The 18,162-nt window shown below is 35.4% G+C and overlaps 2 protein-coding genes across 2 annotated transcripts; both read right to left on the minus strand.

Moving 5' to 3' along the window:
* Positions 1-193: 193 nt before the first annotated feature.
* On the minus strand, positions 194-13,934 carry LOC136813855 (LETM1 domain-containing protein 1-like). The gene is made up of 8 exons (XM_067070349.1): positions 13,565-13,934; positions 12,903-13,052; positions 11,999-12,081; positions 8,849-9,023; positions 8,176-8,280; positions 2,829-2,987; positions 2,096-2,192; positions 194-987 (listed from the first exon to the last, which is right to left on the minus strand). The coding sequence occupies exons 1-8, from the start codon at positions 13,898-13,900 to the stop codon at positions 881-883; spliced, it is 1,212 nt and encodes a 403-aa protein (XP_066926450.1). The 5' UTR covers positions 13,901-13,934; the 3' UTR covers positions 194-880.
* A 103-nt stretch (positions 13,935-14,037) lies between these two features.
* LOC136813856 (GTP cyclohydrolase 1 feedback regulatory protein-like) lies at positions 14,038-14,873 on the minus strand. The gene is made up of 2 exons (XM_067070350.1): positions 14,674-14,873; positions 14,038-14,389 (listed from the first exon to the last, which is right to left on the minus strand). Exons 1-2 carry the CDS (start codon positions 14,783-14,785, stop codon positions 14,247-14,249), a joined length of 255 nt encoding a protein of 84 aa, XP_066926451.1. The 5' UTR covers positions 14,786-14,873; the 3' UTR covers positions 14,038-14,246.
* Between the last annotated feature and the right edge of the window lie 3,289 nt (positions 14,874-18,162).

Below are 18,162 nucleotides of genomic sequence, written 5' to 3' on the forward strand. Positions count from 1 at the left end.
AACATTTTCTAATTTTAATTTTAATTAGCAAGATTTTTACATAAAACTCATCGACACGTTTGTAAGAGAACTTTTACCTGAATGATGTACTAGTTTTGAGTACGAAATATTGTAATTTTAAAAAACTCACTTTGTTGTTTTTCATGTATTGAAAAGTCAAAATGAACATTTTCGGACTTTCTTTTATATTGTATCATTTAAATAATATATTTCGAACTTAACAAAAAATAGACAATTTGTTTAAAAAAAATGCATGTATAGAATGGTCTAATGTACAAATCTTGATTATAGAGCCCCCCAGTCACCTTTCAAATCACGAAATCACGCAAAAATATATTTCCAAATCACGTTATCACGAGTTGAATTTTCTTTTTATCACGATCACGTTGATCACGTTGGTTCCTCCGATCATGAGATCACGCACTTTAAAATCTTAAATCACGCCATCACGAAAACCGCTGGGGGCCTCATTATGGATAAAATGGTAGCATTGGCTAATGATTCTTGGTTTAGTTTCTTTTTGTCGACCCGAAACAAATCTTCACTTCACGGTATGGGAGCTCTTAGAAGCTTCTCTCCAAATAAAAACAACATTCTCAACCATGAAACAAAGAAATGTTCCTTTTTAGGAACATCTTCTTTACCATCTAGTTCACAAACACAACACCATAAGCTCTGTCATTCCCTTTACCAACATCGTCTAAGAGCAAGTATAGCTTGATGAAATTTTTCATACAGACTAAAGGTTTGTTCCTGCTTTATTGCCCTGTTCTGTATTTTCTTGATATGTCAATAGAATCAGTCGACTACAACTTCTATTCATGGACAGACACATCCAATTTGATACCTGCACGACATCAAAACACACAACTCTTTGACTTCAACGTGATTCCACTTGATCCACTACTTTGCTACCATTTTGTTGCAACATTTCAAAGTTGGCCGCTTTGAAGACCGCACTGTGTGCCAAGAAAGAGATATCTTTGCCTGAACAAAAGAAAAAACAAAAATAACGGAAGACCAATTAAGTTTCTAGACTAGAATATCTGATGTGAGAAACTTAGATGAAAACATCTACTATAATTACTTTCGGAATAACATAGTGTCCTCCTGGGTTGGATCGGGGGGGGGTACTAGGGTTGCGAGCTGACGGGGGGGTGTCGCCCGACATTCGAACTTTGGACTTTTACCGGGACTAAAAAGGAGAAAACAAAGGAAAATTTTGGGAATTTTACGACCCTTAGCGGGACAAATTTGACCAATTTTGACCAAATTTCGATCTTTCAGGGAGTAAAAAGTTGAAATTTTCCTATTTTTCCGACCCTTAGTGGGATGAAATTAGATTTTCTGATTTTTCCGACCCTTAGCGGGACTTTGGAAGTCCAAAAAAGGTACCCTTAAGGGCGGCACATACCGTACCCTCCATTTGCCTAAGTACCCCCCAACCCCCCTCTTTTTTATCCCTCACCATATTTAAAAATTTTTCGGTTCCCCCCTCTTTTTTGCTTTCCCCAGTTATTTGACTATTATGCAGTTCCCCCATATGGTTAACATAAAAATGCCTTAAATCAAGTTTAAAGTTTTGGAAAGCTTGAAATTATAGCCTGGAAACTGCTTGAAAATGAAGTTTTATTGAAAAATTGGTTTGGTTCAAGTAAGGTTTGCTGATTTTATTGCTTAAACTGGTCTTCTATGAGATTACCTTGGGATCAGTGAAGTTCCCCCAATCAAAATTTATGGTTTCCCCCCCTTTTTATTTCCCCCATAAATTTTTCATTTCCCCCCATAACTTAAAAAATGGGGCAAAATCAGAATCCCCCTTTATAAAGGGGGGAACACTATGAATAATGTTTTGAAGCTCATGGCGCTGATGTTACCCTCCATTAGAACATCCCTTTGTCCTTGGACTGAGTAGATAGGTGAAGACATACTTAAAAAGTTTTTAAGGCTTTGGAATTTCTTAAAAGTAAATTTTAAATTTCTCAACCCTTACTGAAGCAAATTCAAAAATTGTTCTTACGTCAAACCAAAAAAAAAAAAAAAAAAAACGAAAAAAGAATTTTGTAAAAACCCAGTTCGCTGCAGGTATAATCACCTTTAACGTTAGAGGAAAGTTCGATCCAATCTTTCAACCAAAACTTCTTCGATTCATCATTCAACGAAGCTTCGTCTAAGCCTCGAACATGAACTGCCTGCAAAATAAAATGAAATTGCAAGTGAACAACCTGAACAATCGAGTCAACAAGTTGGAGAGGAGGAACTTGGGTCATCGAGCCCAACCAAGAATTTGTAAGAAAAGAGTTTTTTATTCGATGCAGGGTCAAAACCAAGTTGTTCGTCCGAGACGGAAAATGAAAATGAAAGTTTTACTTCGTTCAGACATAAATATGTGTTCAGATGTACTTTTAGCACTGCAATGGAGTATTGCTGAAGAAAACGTACACAATCCCTATATTCGATCCTTTTGCGAGAGATTATTCTCCTATCAGAGGGCAAGAAAGGGATTAATGGAAATCTTTTTACTCCTGAATCTTTGATAAAAAATTCTCTTGAAATTTGCAAACAAACTTTTTTTGCAGAGTATTCTCAAAAACATGATGCCTTTAAAGAGGTAACATTATATAGTTTACGCTCTCTAATTCGATTTTCAAGGGGAATCAGATTTTCATTAAAAAAGGGAGCGTCACGAATAGTAGAGCGTCGTTTTTAAAGTTTCTTGTTGACGGTGGCTTTTAATATCGAAATATGGAGCTATCGAATAGTAGAACGGCGAATTAAAGAGCGTAAACTATATAATGTATTTTCAATTTCTTTAGACTTTATATTACCTGTTCAATACACTCAGGTGTGAGAGTATCAATCCCATCCCTCAAAATGAGGACATCATCCTCGTGTAATTTGAGGATCCGCTTATTCAAAACATTGATCAGATACCAGCGTGGTAGGTACCAGCCGGTCGGAATCAACCAACACTTGCAAATCTTCACCTTAAAAAAGATGAGTGAAAAGATGATGAAAAATTGTGCATTGATTTGCATAAATTTGCTCATAGAAATACACCTTTTCGACCGTAGTCACGCGGTCAGCGCGCGTGCCATTTTTAATTATTTAACAAGATTCGCACAAATGCGACTAAATATTTCCCCTTACACTTGCAGATGGACTGCTAGGCTTGCTTCTGTTCATCCTCTAGCGAAAAAAGTTTCTTATAGAGGCTGCTTAATACTTAGCCTGTACCAGACGACCACGGCTTTTTCCTCGACACCGTATCAACAACAGAGTGATAAAAAAATCGCGTGTTGGGATAGATATAGGCTACTTAATACTCGGTAAATCTTCTTTCCAACAAAATGCCGCTTCTCGCCGAAATTCGGCGAGAGGGCTATTTTTGCTGGCGAGTGCTTATGATGATTAATTTGCAAAGGTACTCTACCTGTTACGAAGTAGCATAGCTTTCGCTGTTCAAATTCAAGATGGCCGTCGAAGCGGGAAGTGGTTTTCGTCAAGCTCGAGTACTTGTTTTTAATTTGGGGTAGTTTGTTTAAGGCGAAAGAAGTTTTGTTAATACAATTACAAGATTTAGAGTATATAATATGTGTACCAATAAAATAAATTACCGTCTAGAACATTTGTTATCAAGCTTATAATGTGGAATTTTGATTTGTTTTGGTGGACATTTTGTTCGTTTTGAACGAATGTAGAAAAGATACAGTAACAGGTCTTGACAGGTATGTGGTTATTTTAGAAGCTTATGATAGGGAAAGATTGTTGTTGTAAGTAATATCATTTTGTGGCTTTATCTCTTTCCAGAGAACCTTCTTCCCTTTTACTTTGTGTCTACTTAAAGTTGTTTGAAAAAGTGCAGCAGCAGATTCTGTTATTCTTTGTTTTGTTAAACTTTGACAGGGACGGGAAGAATGCTGGAATCAGTTTTATTGATGAAACCCAATATGTCTCATTTAACTAGCCTGAAGAGGGTTCTTTAGAAACAAATAGTTATAGTGAAATTTTCTTTCAAAGTTTTTGAGAAATTCAAATTCGTTGACTTAAAGCTCCTAATATCAAAACATTCGAAAATAAAAAAACATTCGAAAATAAAAGAAACATTCGAAAAGGCGTGCCAGTGGCAAAATGGAATCCGTCTGACACTGGAATGTCTTCACTTTGATTTCTTTTGTTTATCTTTTAACTCGCATTCGAGTTCCCATAAAATTTAGCAACTCGCCAAATAGCACGAGTCGGCCACCATAAGAGCCACCGTACCGGGAAACCAATCCATACACTATTAAGCAGACCTATAGAAAGTATAGGTCTGCGAATCAGACTAATGGACTGCCTGATCGAAAAAAAAAACGTTTCAACTTGAGGCCGTCCAGGCTTGCGCACCGCACTGGGCTCGACTTCAGTAACTTTCGAATTATTTATTATTTAAAGGTCTGATTGTAGTAGTTTAAGATTTTGAAAAAAATGAAAACTCGACCCCAGGCCCAAAAATCAAAATTTTCAAAAAAGAAATATGGTTTGTCTCTTAGCCAATCAGATTGCTTATATATTTTTCAAGTTCAGGAAAGGAAAACAAAATTCGAGTTATGGAGCCAAAAAAGGGGAACATTCGATATATGGAGGTTTTTTTATAAGAGTTTATTAGGAGATTTTCATGCTGCCAACGAATTTGTTCGAGTTAAGGAGACGTTCGAGTAATAGAGGTTCGAGTTATTGAGACTCTACTGTATTTAAAAAAGTAAGCTCATCTCCAGGATAAGGAGATGCCTTGGAGTTTTTACAACATGCTTAACTGATTGGTTATTTTCAAACAATAGGGATGACATTTAACGACCAACAGAGTCATCAAAGAACTTGTAAAAACTTCAGCTTGACCCAGGATAAGATGATAAAAACTTCGGGCATTACGATACGCTTATAAAAAAAAGTGTAGGCTAAAAAAATAGAAAAAAGGGCTCGGTACTGAAAGGGTTAACAGCATACACTCTTTTTTTATGAGAACAATCAGGCTTACTGAAACAATAGGTCTATTATTCTAGACAATAGAAAAAATAAGAACAAGCCTAGGCTTAACTCAAATTTCATGGTTCTTTTATAAAAAAAGAGCGTAATGAGAGTTCATAACAAGAAAATGTCAAAGTGAGGAACGTTGCATATTGTAGTCATGTGTTTTAAAAATTACACTTAATGTAAACCTCAGATTAAGCACAAAATGTATATTATTATATAATGTATATTAAAAAATGTATAAATGTTCGGCAATCGAATCGCAATCATTTGATCGCGTTCGATTGGTTCGATTGCGATTTCCGTTCGAAGTTGTTCGATTGACACCGTCTGGTTATGATTATGAAGATAATTAATTCCGGCAACTTTCTGAAAACAGTTTAGAAATTATCTGCCTGAGCAAGCCGTAGCGAAATTAAAGATGGCTGACGACGAAACAACAATGAAAGTAGTCTGAATCGCAGACCTCTACAAAACCACAGGTAGTATAGGTCTGCTTAATGATCTACCAACCGCTTTCCGGTTCGCAAAGGAAATCTTGGCGAGTAATTTGATTGACATTGATGTGCGCGCAAAAACGATCCTTTCGAACGTTTTCAATGGAATGTTTACATTTGAAATTCGAATCCCAGACCAGAAAAACAAAACAGAAAAAAGATAAAAAACAATCTGATGCGCGCATTATGTAGAGTCTGTAGATTTATTTTTGACTTTTGCTATTATAAGATATCTGGTCTGTAAATTTATCAAAACTTTTCCATCAGCTCTTCGGTCGAAGCTCAAAAAATACAAATATGAACACAAAAGTGAAAGAAAACAACCAGAAACACTCCAATCTCTTCAAAGAATTGAAGCTAAGTACCTGAAAAGATACAAAGGCCACACAGTATTAAAAAGTGAAATGCCAAAGCTGAAGAAAAGTTCTTTGTTTGTTTTAACATTTAAAGGCCCTTGTTGAAGGAACAACAACACTCCCTTTTGTAGAATCATAAAGAAGTAATGTCAGAAATATTCAATATGACCCCAAAAATGTACTGTATATACATGACTAGAATACCTTGAAATAATCTGCCACATATCTGTAGAAGTTAGAACTGAAAAAACAATTATCTGGAGCCAAAGTGATCAACGAATCCAGTGTGGTAAAAAATTATACACTCATGCAAGTCCAAATTAAAGCATCAAAATGTAGTTTTATGAAGCAAAATTTTGTTGGTGCACACAGAAGATACATCAGGGCACTTAAATTCAATAAATCTAATTTCTCATCTTTTACAAAATCTCCACATTAAACAAGAAAGGAGGAAGAAAAACAAGCAAACTTCCTTCCGCCTACTTTTTTTTCAAAATCCAAATATATTTTCCAATCCATGATTTGGTGCCTCACAGAAAATTTAAACATTACGTAATGTTATATTTGTAGACACTCGCCAGCTAAAAATGTCTTTAGCCGTATATCGGCTAAAGGCGGCAAATCTCTGGACAAAGGAAATGTAGCTTATTAAGCATCCTCTATAAGGAGCACGAATCCGTTAGTGGATGCCAGCAGCCTACAATGAAAGTGAAGGAGAAAATTTTCATCGATTTTTGATAATTTTTAACTTTGACGTTAAGAGGTGGGGGTGGGGGGTTTTCAAATTAGCGTCAATTTGACGTTAGTCGTGGGAAGAATCGATTTGTGAGTGACCCCTCTAAAAGATAACACTACAACAATCCAAACAAGAAATGACGTCGCCGTTAAAACATTCAAAAATATCTCTAAGCCAAGATGCAATATGTTTATTAAATACACGCTCACAGTATCTCTAGTCAGGGAAAACAATCACACATTCAAAAGTGTCTTTAGTCAGGAAAACAACCAAAACAATCACACAAGTTTCAAAAGTTTAGAAAATCCACAAAACCTCTGACCTCATGAATGTAAGAACCAAGCATTAAAGACTTTCTTTTGGGGTCACTCGGTAAACAAATCTCATATAACTTGTTCCAGAGATATTGTCGTCCATATAAGAGTTTGTATTTCAAAGCAAAAATATTTCTCGTACTGCCCATTTTTCTCATCAATTCTTCAACTTGAACCAGTTTCACATCTCAATAGAATGTTAATACCATTTTCCCAACCATTTAATGTCCAAAGTTATGGGGATGTAGCGTTTTCTTCATGTCAAGCAAATGTCTCTGAAATCTTTAAGTTGGTTGGTTTGATATTCGGAAGAGGTAATCCATGCATATCTTTGTAATCAATGATGAAAAACTCTAGAAATTACTGACGATTACAGTTGAAGTGTTGGCCTCACATTTCATGTAATTATTGGTCGCCAATTAGATGAAAATTGTATGTTTTTTGTTCGTCAGAAAAGAGTTATAACTTTTAAAAAGCCAAGAGTGAATTTTCGTCCATTTCGTACATCTTGTATTTTGATCTGAATTATTCGTGTCTTGATTACTCAAAGACATGCGCGTAACATCAAGGTAAATCCGTTCGATTTTGTCTGAATAACTAAGGCAAATGAAAACAAAAAATAACTTCGCAATGTGGTGGCGGATTGCCCCTTTAAGGGCGCAAAAAGGGCGTAAGTAGCCAAGGATCGGAGAAATGCCTTTTTAACTAATATTTCCCCTTATAGCGGGGAAATATTCAATTATCCCCCTAAACTAGATCCAATCCTTTTTTGACACCTTCTTCTATTGTCTAAAGGTGCGAAAAAAGGATTGGGACGGTATTAGTGGGATAAAGCGGACAAAAAAATGTCCGCGCGGCAATTGGCGGCTATGGTCGAAAAGGTGTATACACGGGTTTCATATGATTCAATGATGATGATTTGTTTAACTGATATTATTTCGTGCTAATTACATGGAATTAAAATGAACTACTTAGAAATCCGTGCATTATCATTATTCCTTTCAATTAGCGGAAATAAACTAAAATAAACGACCCTGTAACCTTTAAGTCGTAATGACAAAACTTTGTTTGTCGAGCTTTCATCCAGTATTGGGACAGGTCACTTTTTACAAAGTAAAACTCTTTGGTTGCGCCTCCTTAGACTCCATTTCATGGCGTGGGCCTTGCAGGGACAGCCAAAACATAAAACCGGCCGTCTGACAGTCTTAAATATAAATTTTGTCCAAAAAAGAAAAAACAATGGAGACCGATCAGTTTCTTACAAGATGATATCGTGGCATTTTTTGTAAGGAAAAATCTTCGTGCTGCGAGAATACATTTTCGAAGTGCAATAATTCTTCGTTCTCAGGGTATGAACCGTCTATTGTCTGAAAGATAGAAACATATGAAAATCTCTAGTAGAGCGGTTATTTGGCAAAACATGTCAGGTTAGTCCAACAATTAGAAAAATGGTTGTAAGAAGAGGTTCCAAGGAAAATATACGGAAAAAATCTGGAACGAGTGAAATATTTCCATATTGTACGAGCAAAGGTCTGATAACTGGTTTATCGGTGACCCAAAAAATGCACTTTTTGTGTTGGAAAAAAGCGCAGGGCACTTTTGTACTAAAGTGACGTTAGATTGCTGCTACCGCTACAATGCAAAAACATCTTTTCGTCAATTTATATTTTTACATGTAAAATACAAGATATATTGTACTCTTTTTAGCCAATCAGATTGCAGATATTTTTTGGGTCACCGATAAAAAGTTGTTCCAGAGTAATCATGACCCATGAAGTTATTCATTATTTGTCAATCAGGGTCAATTCTTGGATCGTCAATCGTCACAAACCAAGACAGAAATTCAACAAGTCTTTATTGACAATCTCTTTAGCAGTGATGCCACACTCTTTGATCAACGGTAAATAGTCTTAACCCCCTCCCGTCATCACAAACCTTGAGACAGAAATTCAACAAGTCTTTATTGACAATCTCTTTAGCAGTGATGCCACACTCTTTGATCAACGGTAAATAGTATTGACTTCTCTTCTCGTATTCTTCCAAAACAAACTCTTTCTTTTGGTCAGGATGCCAGAATTGTTGCGACAAAAGCTGCCGAGGGTAGAAATAGCTGAAGAATCAAAACAAAGTAAGTAAGTACATTAATCTGGTGGCTGTCGGCGGGGCCGGGAGTGAGAGTCAATGTTTTTCAAGAGTTGGGCTAGACCTAGACGATGTTATCGTCCGTTACAGTGATAGTAAAGGCGGGGAAAAATGGCGGTATGGCGTTATGGCGGTATACGGAAAAAAATCGGCGGGAGAGTTTCGAAGAAACGGACGATAACTCTTTGGCATAAAAAAGATTCTGCGGTTTTGCTTGGACTAACCAGTGAGACTGGTTAGTCGCTCCGTGGTGAAAACCGCCTAAGTTTAAAGGCCGAGCTTGGTTCAAACGATCAAAAACACGCTGGTCATTGGAAAGAAGACACAAGGACAAGATGGATCTGTGGTTTTTCTGTGAAAATCCAGCTCATTATGGAATTTTTCTTCTTGGTTCATTTTTGTTTTATTGAGACTACAAGATGACTTAGTTTAAGGGAGTACTTATTCCTCAAGTATGCTTCTGTAGAATACTGTTTTAAAATGATTTTTCAACAAGTCTACATACAACAGCAAAAAGACACAGAGTCAGAGAAACTAAGTAGGTAAGTCAGTTTGTATATTTCTTACGAATCCTATGAATCACAGGCAGTGTTTCATTAGATATGTGAATACCCTCATATCTCCACTCTTAAAAAGTTATTTTCATCTGGTGTTAGCAGTTCTTTGACAACTTTGAAAAGCTTTGAAAAATAGTACTTACTTAAACAAAGTACTTATTGTCAATTGTGGGCTTTAAAAGACTGCTTTTAATATACTTCTTGTTCGAAAACTTTCACATTTGTCGAGAAGTTCAGTTACCTAGTCGTACCTGTAAATATTATCAGATTATTATTCTAAATTTTCTAGGTAAGAATCAGAAATTCAGAAATTGGATGCATGGGAAAATATGGCAGTAATTTGCAGAGAGCACAATACCGAAATGAAATATTTGGCACATCATCCTGGTTTATTATTGAGATTAAGACTTGCAATATTTCACGACGTCCTGGTATAATCTGAGATTATAACTTGCAATATTTCACTTGACGTTTTGGTACAACAGAGATTATGACTTGCAATATTTCACTTTACGTCCTGGTACAATCTGAGATTATAACTTGGAATATTTCACTTCACATCGTGGTTTAATTTGGGATTATAACTTGGAATATTTCACTTGACGTTCTGGTACAATTTGAGATTATGACTTGCAATATTTCACTTCACGTCCTGGTTTAATTTGAGATTATAACTTATTTCACTTGACGTTCTGGTACAATTTGAGATTATGACTTGGAATATTTTACTTGACGTCCTGGTACAATTTGAGATTATAACTTGGAATATTTTACCAATGCTCTGGTATAAATTGAGACTGTTTTACTGAAATATGTTATCATGACTTGCAATTTTTCACTTGACGTCCTGGTACAATTTGAGATTATGACTTGGAATATTTTACCATGATGCCCTGGTTAATCATAAATTGAGACTGTTTTACTGAAATATGTTATCATGACTTGCATTTTTTCACTTGACGCTCTGATATAATTTGAGATTATGACCTGGAAAAATTTACACCAGACTTCTGGAGTTATCATAAGATTTTTCATCCACTACTGTATATTTTTTTATCAAAAAGGAAAGTCACAAATTGCAAGTATTTGAACTGTCAATAATTTTTATACGTTTCCTTTGTCTTTGAGCAATGGTGGTGGGGAGAAGATACTATAGCTTTTTATTTACATGGAATTTTATATATAAAAGGGGTAAATATAAGGATATAATCCTCAGGCAAAAAGAAAAAACAAACTTACATGATTTGATGTTTTTTAAGAAATTTATAACGTGAAAGTTTAGATAGATATCCTTGTTGCAAAGAAATTACAAACTTATTTAAAAAATGACTGTTCATAAAAATTTGTTTTCTAAGAAAAGAGAGTGTAGTTCCAAGAATATATAAAGGGAATAAAAGGGAGAGGGTCTCCAAAGAAAACTATGATATTTCTTGGAACCACACTCTCTTTTTTATCTCAGTTTCTCTCCCGCCTCTTTTTTTTTGTTTTGATTTTTTCGAATACCGAACACAGTTGGCCTCGCATACGAAAACTCGAATTTGTACGATTTGGGCTGTTTTTGTATTTTGTGCCAAAATCGTATAGTCTAAGACTGGCAACTCTACCGACTGTAAACTCTTTTCGGCAAAAAAAACCCGTTTCCGAATTTTCTTCGGCTTTGGGCTTTTTTCTTAGATAGTGATTCGTCTTAGACTATAACATAGTCTAGGCTAGACCTGGCAGGGCGAATGCTGATGTGAAGCGCCATACCTTACTCACAGCACCAGCTCCCGGTATCTTATCGTCTGAATCTCATTGGCTGAGTTAGCGGCAAGATCAAATAAATCCATACAACCAAGGAACATTAATGAAATCTTTGCCATAAAAGTACTTTGATTAAACCAGAGAAGTGAGTAAACCTAGAATCTTGATTCCTGTCATTTTTCATCTTCAAAGTTGTTTACTCGAAGTGAATTTTTCTTATAAAAGGATGTTGTTTGTTGACAAGATTCATTTCGAAAACAAAACTATACCCAAGTCAAAAAAAGCCTTCGGATGTTCTTAACGTATTGAGCTTTAAGCCTAAGCATGATCTTAAAATGTTCTTAATTTCACCATTTTGTGGGTACTTTTGTACAACTTCCTGAGAAATTCGATTATTTAGGGTCTATGTTCATCCAGTTGACGCTCTCTAATTCGATCTTCAAGGGGAATTGGATTTTCGTCGAATAAGGGAACTTATCGAATAAGGTAGAGTCGTTTATGAGAGTTTCTTGTTGACGGGGACTTAGAGAGCGTCAACTGTATGTTCTTTGTTCTTACTATTTTGGCTATCGAAGCTTTACGTACTCATATAGTTTGTTCTTATAACCAACGTGTAATCGACAAAGCCAATGACAATACTTACGCGAGTATAGGAGCAGTGTAGCCAATGAAAGGTACCATGAACAATAACGCAACTGGGAATGTCTTCACTACATCTTGCCTTGTCTATTGGAAGAAAAGTGTAAGAATGTGTAATCAAAATTCCAAACCTCATCACTGCGTATCCCAGGTGACAGGAAAATTGCCCCCGTTACAATTGCCCCGTTACAATTGCCCCGTGACATTTGCATGAATAAAGAGTTAACCTAAAAATATGTAATGAATTTTCTTATAAAAGTATTAACCATAAAATTCAAGATACAAGAATAATCAAATTGCCTAGGACAATAGTCTGGGGGTAATTGTCTGGGGGTAATTGTCCTGGGAGCGATTGTCTGGGGGTTATTGTCCCGGGGCAATTATCTGGGGGATATATATAAATGACTCTTTGTAATTTGAATCTTTCTACAACGCAGGGAATTCATGATCCCTTGAAGATCAAAATTAGAGAGAAGCTACTGCAGTAGAACATTTGAAGAATCTGGAGAGAGGGGAAGGTCCAAATCTTGATTCGAATTTCTACGAGCTGCTACTTTCAAGACCGTTGTTATTGAGACCGGAATAAATTCTTGATACAAACAGGAAAAGTTTCGCAACATTGGGTAAAGCATTCAAACTCTATAGTGTCAATAGATTAAAAAATCCATGAAATTTTTTTCCTCTGAAAAATCTGGACCACCCTGGATTTTCCTCCTCAACATATGGTAAGCACCCTGGATTTTTGCACTCAAAAAACCGGACCCCCCTGGATTTTTTCCCTCTGAAAAACTGGACCACCCTGGATTTTTTATTCCCATACCACCCTGGACGTCACACCTCTTCAACATAGGGGGTACAGACTATTTCTGGAATAACCCAATGTGTCAATTAAAGAAATTCATTTAAACCTGTCTGAGATGCCTCAATTCTTCTCTGGTCAATCTTGAATAATCACGAACGTGATACAAGCCAAGTTTCCGCCTCGTTTTCAATGCCAAACGTACATCTCTAAATAAGGCTTTGCATCCTGCCCAAAAGATATCCACCATGTATCGGACCTACAAATCAAAAATATATTGAAAGTTTACCATTGATTAGATAGGCTGTATATTCCTCCCAATAACTACAACGACTAATGTCTATAACTGGGTCGATAAATCTACAGATATGAAATAAATAGTCACTGAAAGACACAATTGCAACTGCAACTAATAGTGAATTATCTTCGTCAAAAAAGGCTAAGGTATCCCTTAGCCATATCGAGGTATTATATTGGGTGTGTTTAAAAAAGCACTTATTAGACACATTTCTATACAATACTGAGATTTTCCCAAAACATCTTTAAAAAAAGATAAATTTTCTCTGAGTTACATCAATTCTTTCATTGTCCACATATATTTAGCGTCAATTTTCCCGTATGGAATAATAATTGTAAGTGATTCGATTACAATCTTCTTTATGTCTCTCGAGTGCAATTTTATGTGAATTACCCGGCGTATTATAAACCACTATTCCCAAAATTGATTACAAAGAGACCTTTTAAAGTAAAATTAAAAGGAAATTAAAAAACCTTTTGAAACGTGGTAATTCTCTTTGGCCTTTGTTTCTGAACGTTCTGATCATCTTTTCCATCATTCAGGCTTTGACTGTAACACCTGATTGACGACCATGTTGTAGAAACACTCAATGAACTGGTTCTAAGCTGGAAGCTAATTGGTTGATAAACTGAAAGCTGATTTCTTATTGGTTGAAAATTTGAGTGGCGGCTTTTGATTGGCTGAGAAGTAGATATGTGAGATCTGATTGGTTGTTTAGGATATCCATAGTTTTGTGATTGCAGGAGAGAGCAACAACATCTTGTACTGTGGAAGGTGTTAATTGACCTTCTCTGTAAGGTTGATAACATTGAAAATCTTAATTTTAATATTTTTATTGATTTTTCCTGAAAGATGAAATGAACTAGTTATTAGCAAGTGATGACAGCCGAGTAGCTTATTTCTAATCTCAATTTCAAGGATTTTATGAAGTAAAACAGTAAATGCCATGTTATTCAAAAAAATTGTTATTTTTCTAAATAATCATAAACCTTACAAATAGTAAAAAATATTTAGACGCATGATATCATTATTATTTCAAGAAAACATGACAAGATCATTCAATCTATCAACCAATGAAAGAAATAACCATTGGACTAAAGTATTAAGTACAATGCAATTTTGATGCAATTTCCTCAATTTTCTCGGCGTCTCTGTTCAATCTTCCTTGAATAGTGTCCATAAGACACATTGACCACAACCAGTCATGCCCATGAATTTGAACCCAAGTTTATTTAAACGATCCAATACAACTCTCGGCGGGTCAGGACACTCATAATGTTTAAAATTGGCACCCAGCTCTGAAAAAATTGAAAGGCATTTAATGAGAATGTGGTGTAACTTTTGTAGCTACCAATTAACTATTGCTGGTTTAAAGCAGTTGAAAGTCCTATTTTTCCATTTGAAAAAAATAGTTCAAGAGAAATAAAGTTTTACTGAGCAGTGCAGTAAGTAGAGAGTGACCAAAATCTTACTTTAGAATTTAGTAATATCCAAATCAATTTCAATCTATTGTTGAATACACCATTAAAAAATACAACTTGTAATATATATGGTGTAAAATCAGGGATTAGAAATTTAGTACCTTCAGTGAGTTTGGCACCAATTGCTTCCATTACTTTAGTGTCTGACCATTCATCACCACATCGTGTTGGGCCATTTTCATACCGTATTTGAACACTTATTATAACATACATTTATGTCTATATTATGCCGATCTTTGTTAACCGTAAATTTTATTCCTTCATTCACCCTATCGATAAAAAGTTGTCACCCAAATTTGAAATTCTTATAGACGAAAGAAATAAAATTATGATCCTATCACGAACAACCCGAATGCTATTATCACCAATCTTTCTTCGCTTGTTTGTTTGGGCTTGAATCATGGATTGGCATCTCGACCCAAAGAAATTGAAATGTTTGCTCTTGCTGAGGATGTCTGGCAGCAAATCTACAAATCCCACACACTTAAACATAATCCTCAATTGATTGAAAAGGCTAAAAACTCTATTCGAGCCTTCATTTTTAAGGTTCTAGAAATTGATGATCCTCGTTTCTACGAAGACTCTTAAAGTATCAAACTGATCCAGAATTTAAAAAACGATGTAGTAATACCCAAACCAAACAAAGGGTTGTCTTAATCAATATGAATGATTACCACCACGCATTATGTCACTAAAAACAGATCCTACCTTCACACATTTAAGAGAACTTTACGCAAATACCTTACAACTATCAACAAACGAGAAGACATAACAGGCGAACAATATAATTCAACAAGACCAAAGGACCCGCGCACATGGCTTACCTAAAATCCACAAGAAGTACGAAACCTTACGCAAATTTTGTCCAATTATCGACACCATCAACTCCAAGCACTACAACGTTGGGAAATCTCTAACCAATCTCTAAACCCACTCACCATGAATGATTACATTTGGTATCTAATATAAAAGATATCCCTAAACACCTGTTCTACGAAGGGTATATCCTTGTTTCCTATGTCATTCTAAATCGTGTCTACAACTCAAGTCTTATTCAAATGGATCTAAAGAAATCTACATTAAAGAAACTGATTAAAGGCACTTGTACAAAAACTGTCTTTTCGTCCAATGGGCAATTGTACAAACAAGCTAATGGTGTTAGTATGGGCAGTTCTATGGGACCAGTGCTTGCTAACATAATAATGACTGAACTAGAACAGAAATTCATCACTAAACTCATTAATGATGGCACAATTAAATTTTAGTTATACACTCATCAAACTCAATCAAACTTAATCGAACAAAATAGGTGTTCGATTACCGAACCAAATCGAACAGTAATCGAACTTTACAACGGAAATATATTGATTAGTTTGATTACTTCGATTAAAAATATAGTTTGATGTTGTTCAATGTTAGGATGTGCACTCGTCTGGATTTTTGGCACGAAACAAGGAAGAATTCACCAAAATCATTCAAATCTTTTCATTCTTTTTTAAAATCAATGAGAAATCATCACACATCAGGGAAACAAATTAAAAAACTGCATCTAAATATCTCTTTTCTTTCCAAAGAAAAGGTGAAAACACAACTTAGCGCTGATTTATGGCACTGGAAAATTTTGGACCCACATGGAAACAAACAGGGGAGAAACAAACAGACAAAGGGTACTGACCCATAGCCAGGTGGTGGTGTCTATTTTTGCATTTAAAAAAAGTTAGTACCCGGTACTACTTTGGGGGTGGGGGTGTGTATTTTTCACTCTTCAAGCAAGTACAGGATACTATTTGGGTACTTTTTCACAGAATTTAGCTGTTTTTCAATAAACAAAGTAGTTTGTTGTAATATTTTGACAAATTTCTTTTACTCTTTTGAGAAATTTTTTGATTTTTTTGAAGACAAAACTTCCAAAATGGTCAAGAAGTGTTGATGAAAATCAAAGGACAAAAGCTTCTGACTCCATCATTGATAGTTTGTTTGAATTATCTGTCAATTTTCAGTCTGAAAAATTAACAATAGTACCCCTCTCTTGGTCTAATCTGTAAAATTTAAGATTTTAGGGGTGGTGTCCCTATTTTTTACAGCAAAAATGAAGTAGTACCCGGTACTAAATATGGGTGGGTGGTACTAAACAAAATTTTAGTAAAAAATCAAGTTAGTACCCTATGGGTTAGTACCCTGCCTCTGTACCCCCCCCCCCTGAAACAAATGGTCGCTAATGAGCTGGTTCATCTTTTCAATTGCAGTTTTTTATTAAACCCAGGGTAAGATTAGGCTACAATCTATCACATGCTGCTTTATATGAAAATCTACAGACAGTCTGAAATTTCGAAAAATAGAAGAAATTGTGATTTTTCGACAAGATTGTGGATTTCTTCATGTAACCAGACGGTACTAATCAATAAATTAACAATCGACTTTCGAGTATCAAGATTTCAAAAATATTGTGAGTATTCAATCACTTTCTTAAACCCTTCAAAGACTTGATAACTGTTTGAGTACTTTGATTGTTATTGATTACTTTCGATAACTTCAATAACCAATTGATCACTTCAATAACCAATTACTACCGTGAGATCGGGTAACATGTATAGCACTTAAATGAATGACCTGGCTGGTTATTAAAATACAAAGTTAAATCAAAACAAAAATGGTAAAGTAAAGCTGCGGTTTATTTGATTTAATAGTAAGATAAGAGATCTTTTGAAATTAGCTGAACAGCCCCCAGAGTCTCAGTCAGATCATCTAGGCCCCCCAACAATCTAGGTCCCCCCCAATATATTTTGGTAATTTTAGCCCCTAGGTCCTTTAAAGGCCAAAATATTTCTTAGCCCCCCCCCCCCCCAAAAGTAAGGGAGGCTGAAGCTATGAATATCCTAGAAAAAAGTGAGACACTTATTGAATGAATGTCTAACTACAATTGAACCTGTCGAAATAGATCAATATCGAACCTATTGGACTACCGCGCTAAGCGTGTTTTTATTCACGTGACCGAAGTGTCTACTAAAACAATCCGGGGGTAAGTGGCGAAGCAACACAGCAGATTATTCGTAAAATAAAGAAATATCTTTTGGCATTGACAATCAAATATCATATATTACATTATATTTCCTTAATTCAAAAATAAAAAATTCATTTTGCATTCGCGAAAATTAAAAATGAAAAAATAATGAATTAATATTACATACTAAAACGCCCCCGTCTTTTACTCTCGTCTAATTTCCGATCTCGGAACGTGCAAAACGCTTGTCCGCCCAATATCCACCCAATCATCTTAAATTCACTTTAATTGTCCTTTAACTTTCAAAAAATAGTATTTTAAAACTATGAATTTATATTAATTACAAAAAACAAAAAGTTTGATACTTCATTAGTGAAATATTCAATAAATTCCTAGTTTCAATTTTCAGTGAGCGTTTTTCTAGTAGCGCTTCGTTTATCGTGCAATTTTTGCGTCACAAACTTTCTCGGCCGCTTGTAATATATGCATTGCCAAATTTGGTTCTCCATTGTTAAGTCAGGATCGATGGTGACGTCACCTAAGCATAAAAAAGAAAGGCTTTTACCAAAAAATAGCACTTTAGGATCAG

The sequence above is a fragment of the Clytia hemisphaerica genome, unplaced genomic scaffold (genome assembly GCF_902728285.1).
Source record: "Clytia hemisphaerica strain Z4C2 unplaced genomic scaffold, Clytia hemisphaerica genome assembly, whole genome shotgun sequence".
Taxonomy (NCBI): Eukaryota; Metazoa; Cnidaria; class Hydrozoa; order Leptothecata; family Clytiidae; genus Clytia; species Clytia hemisphaerica.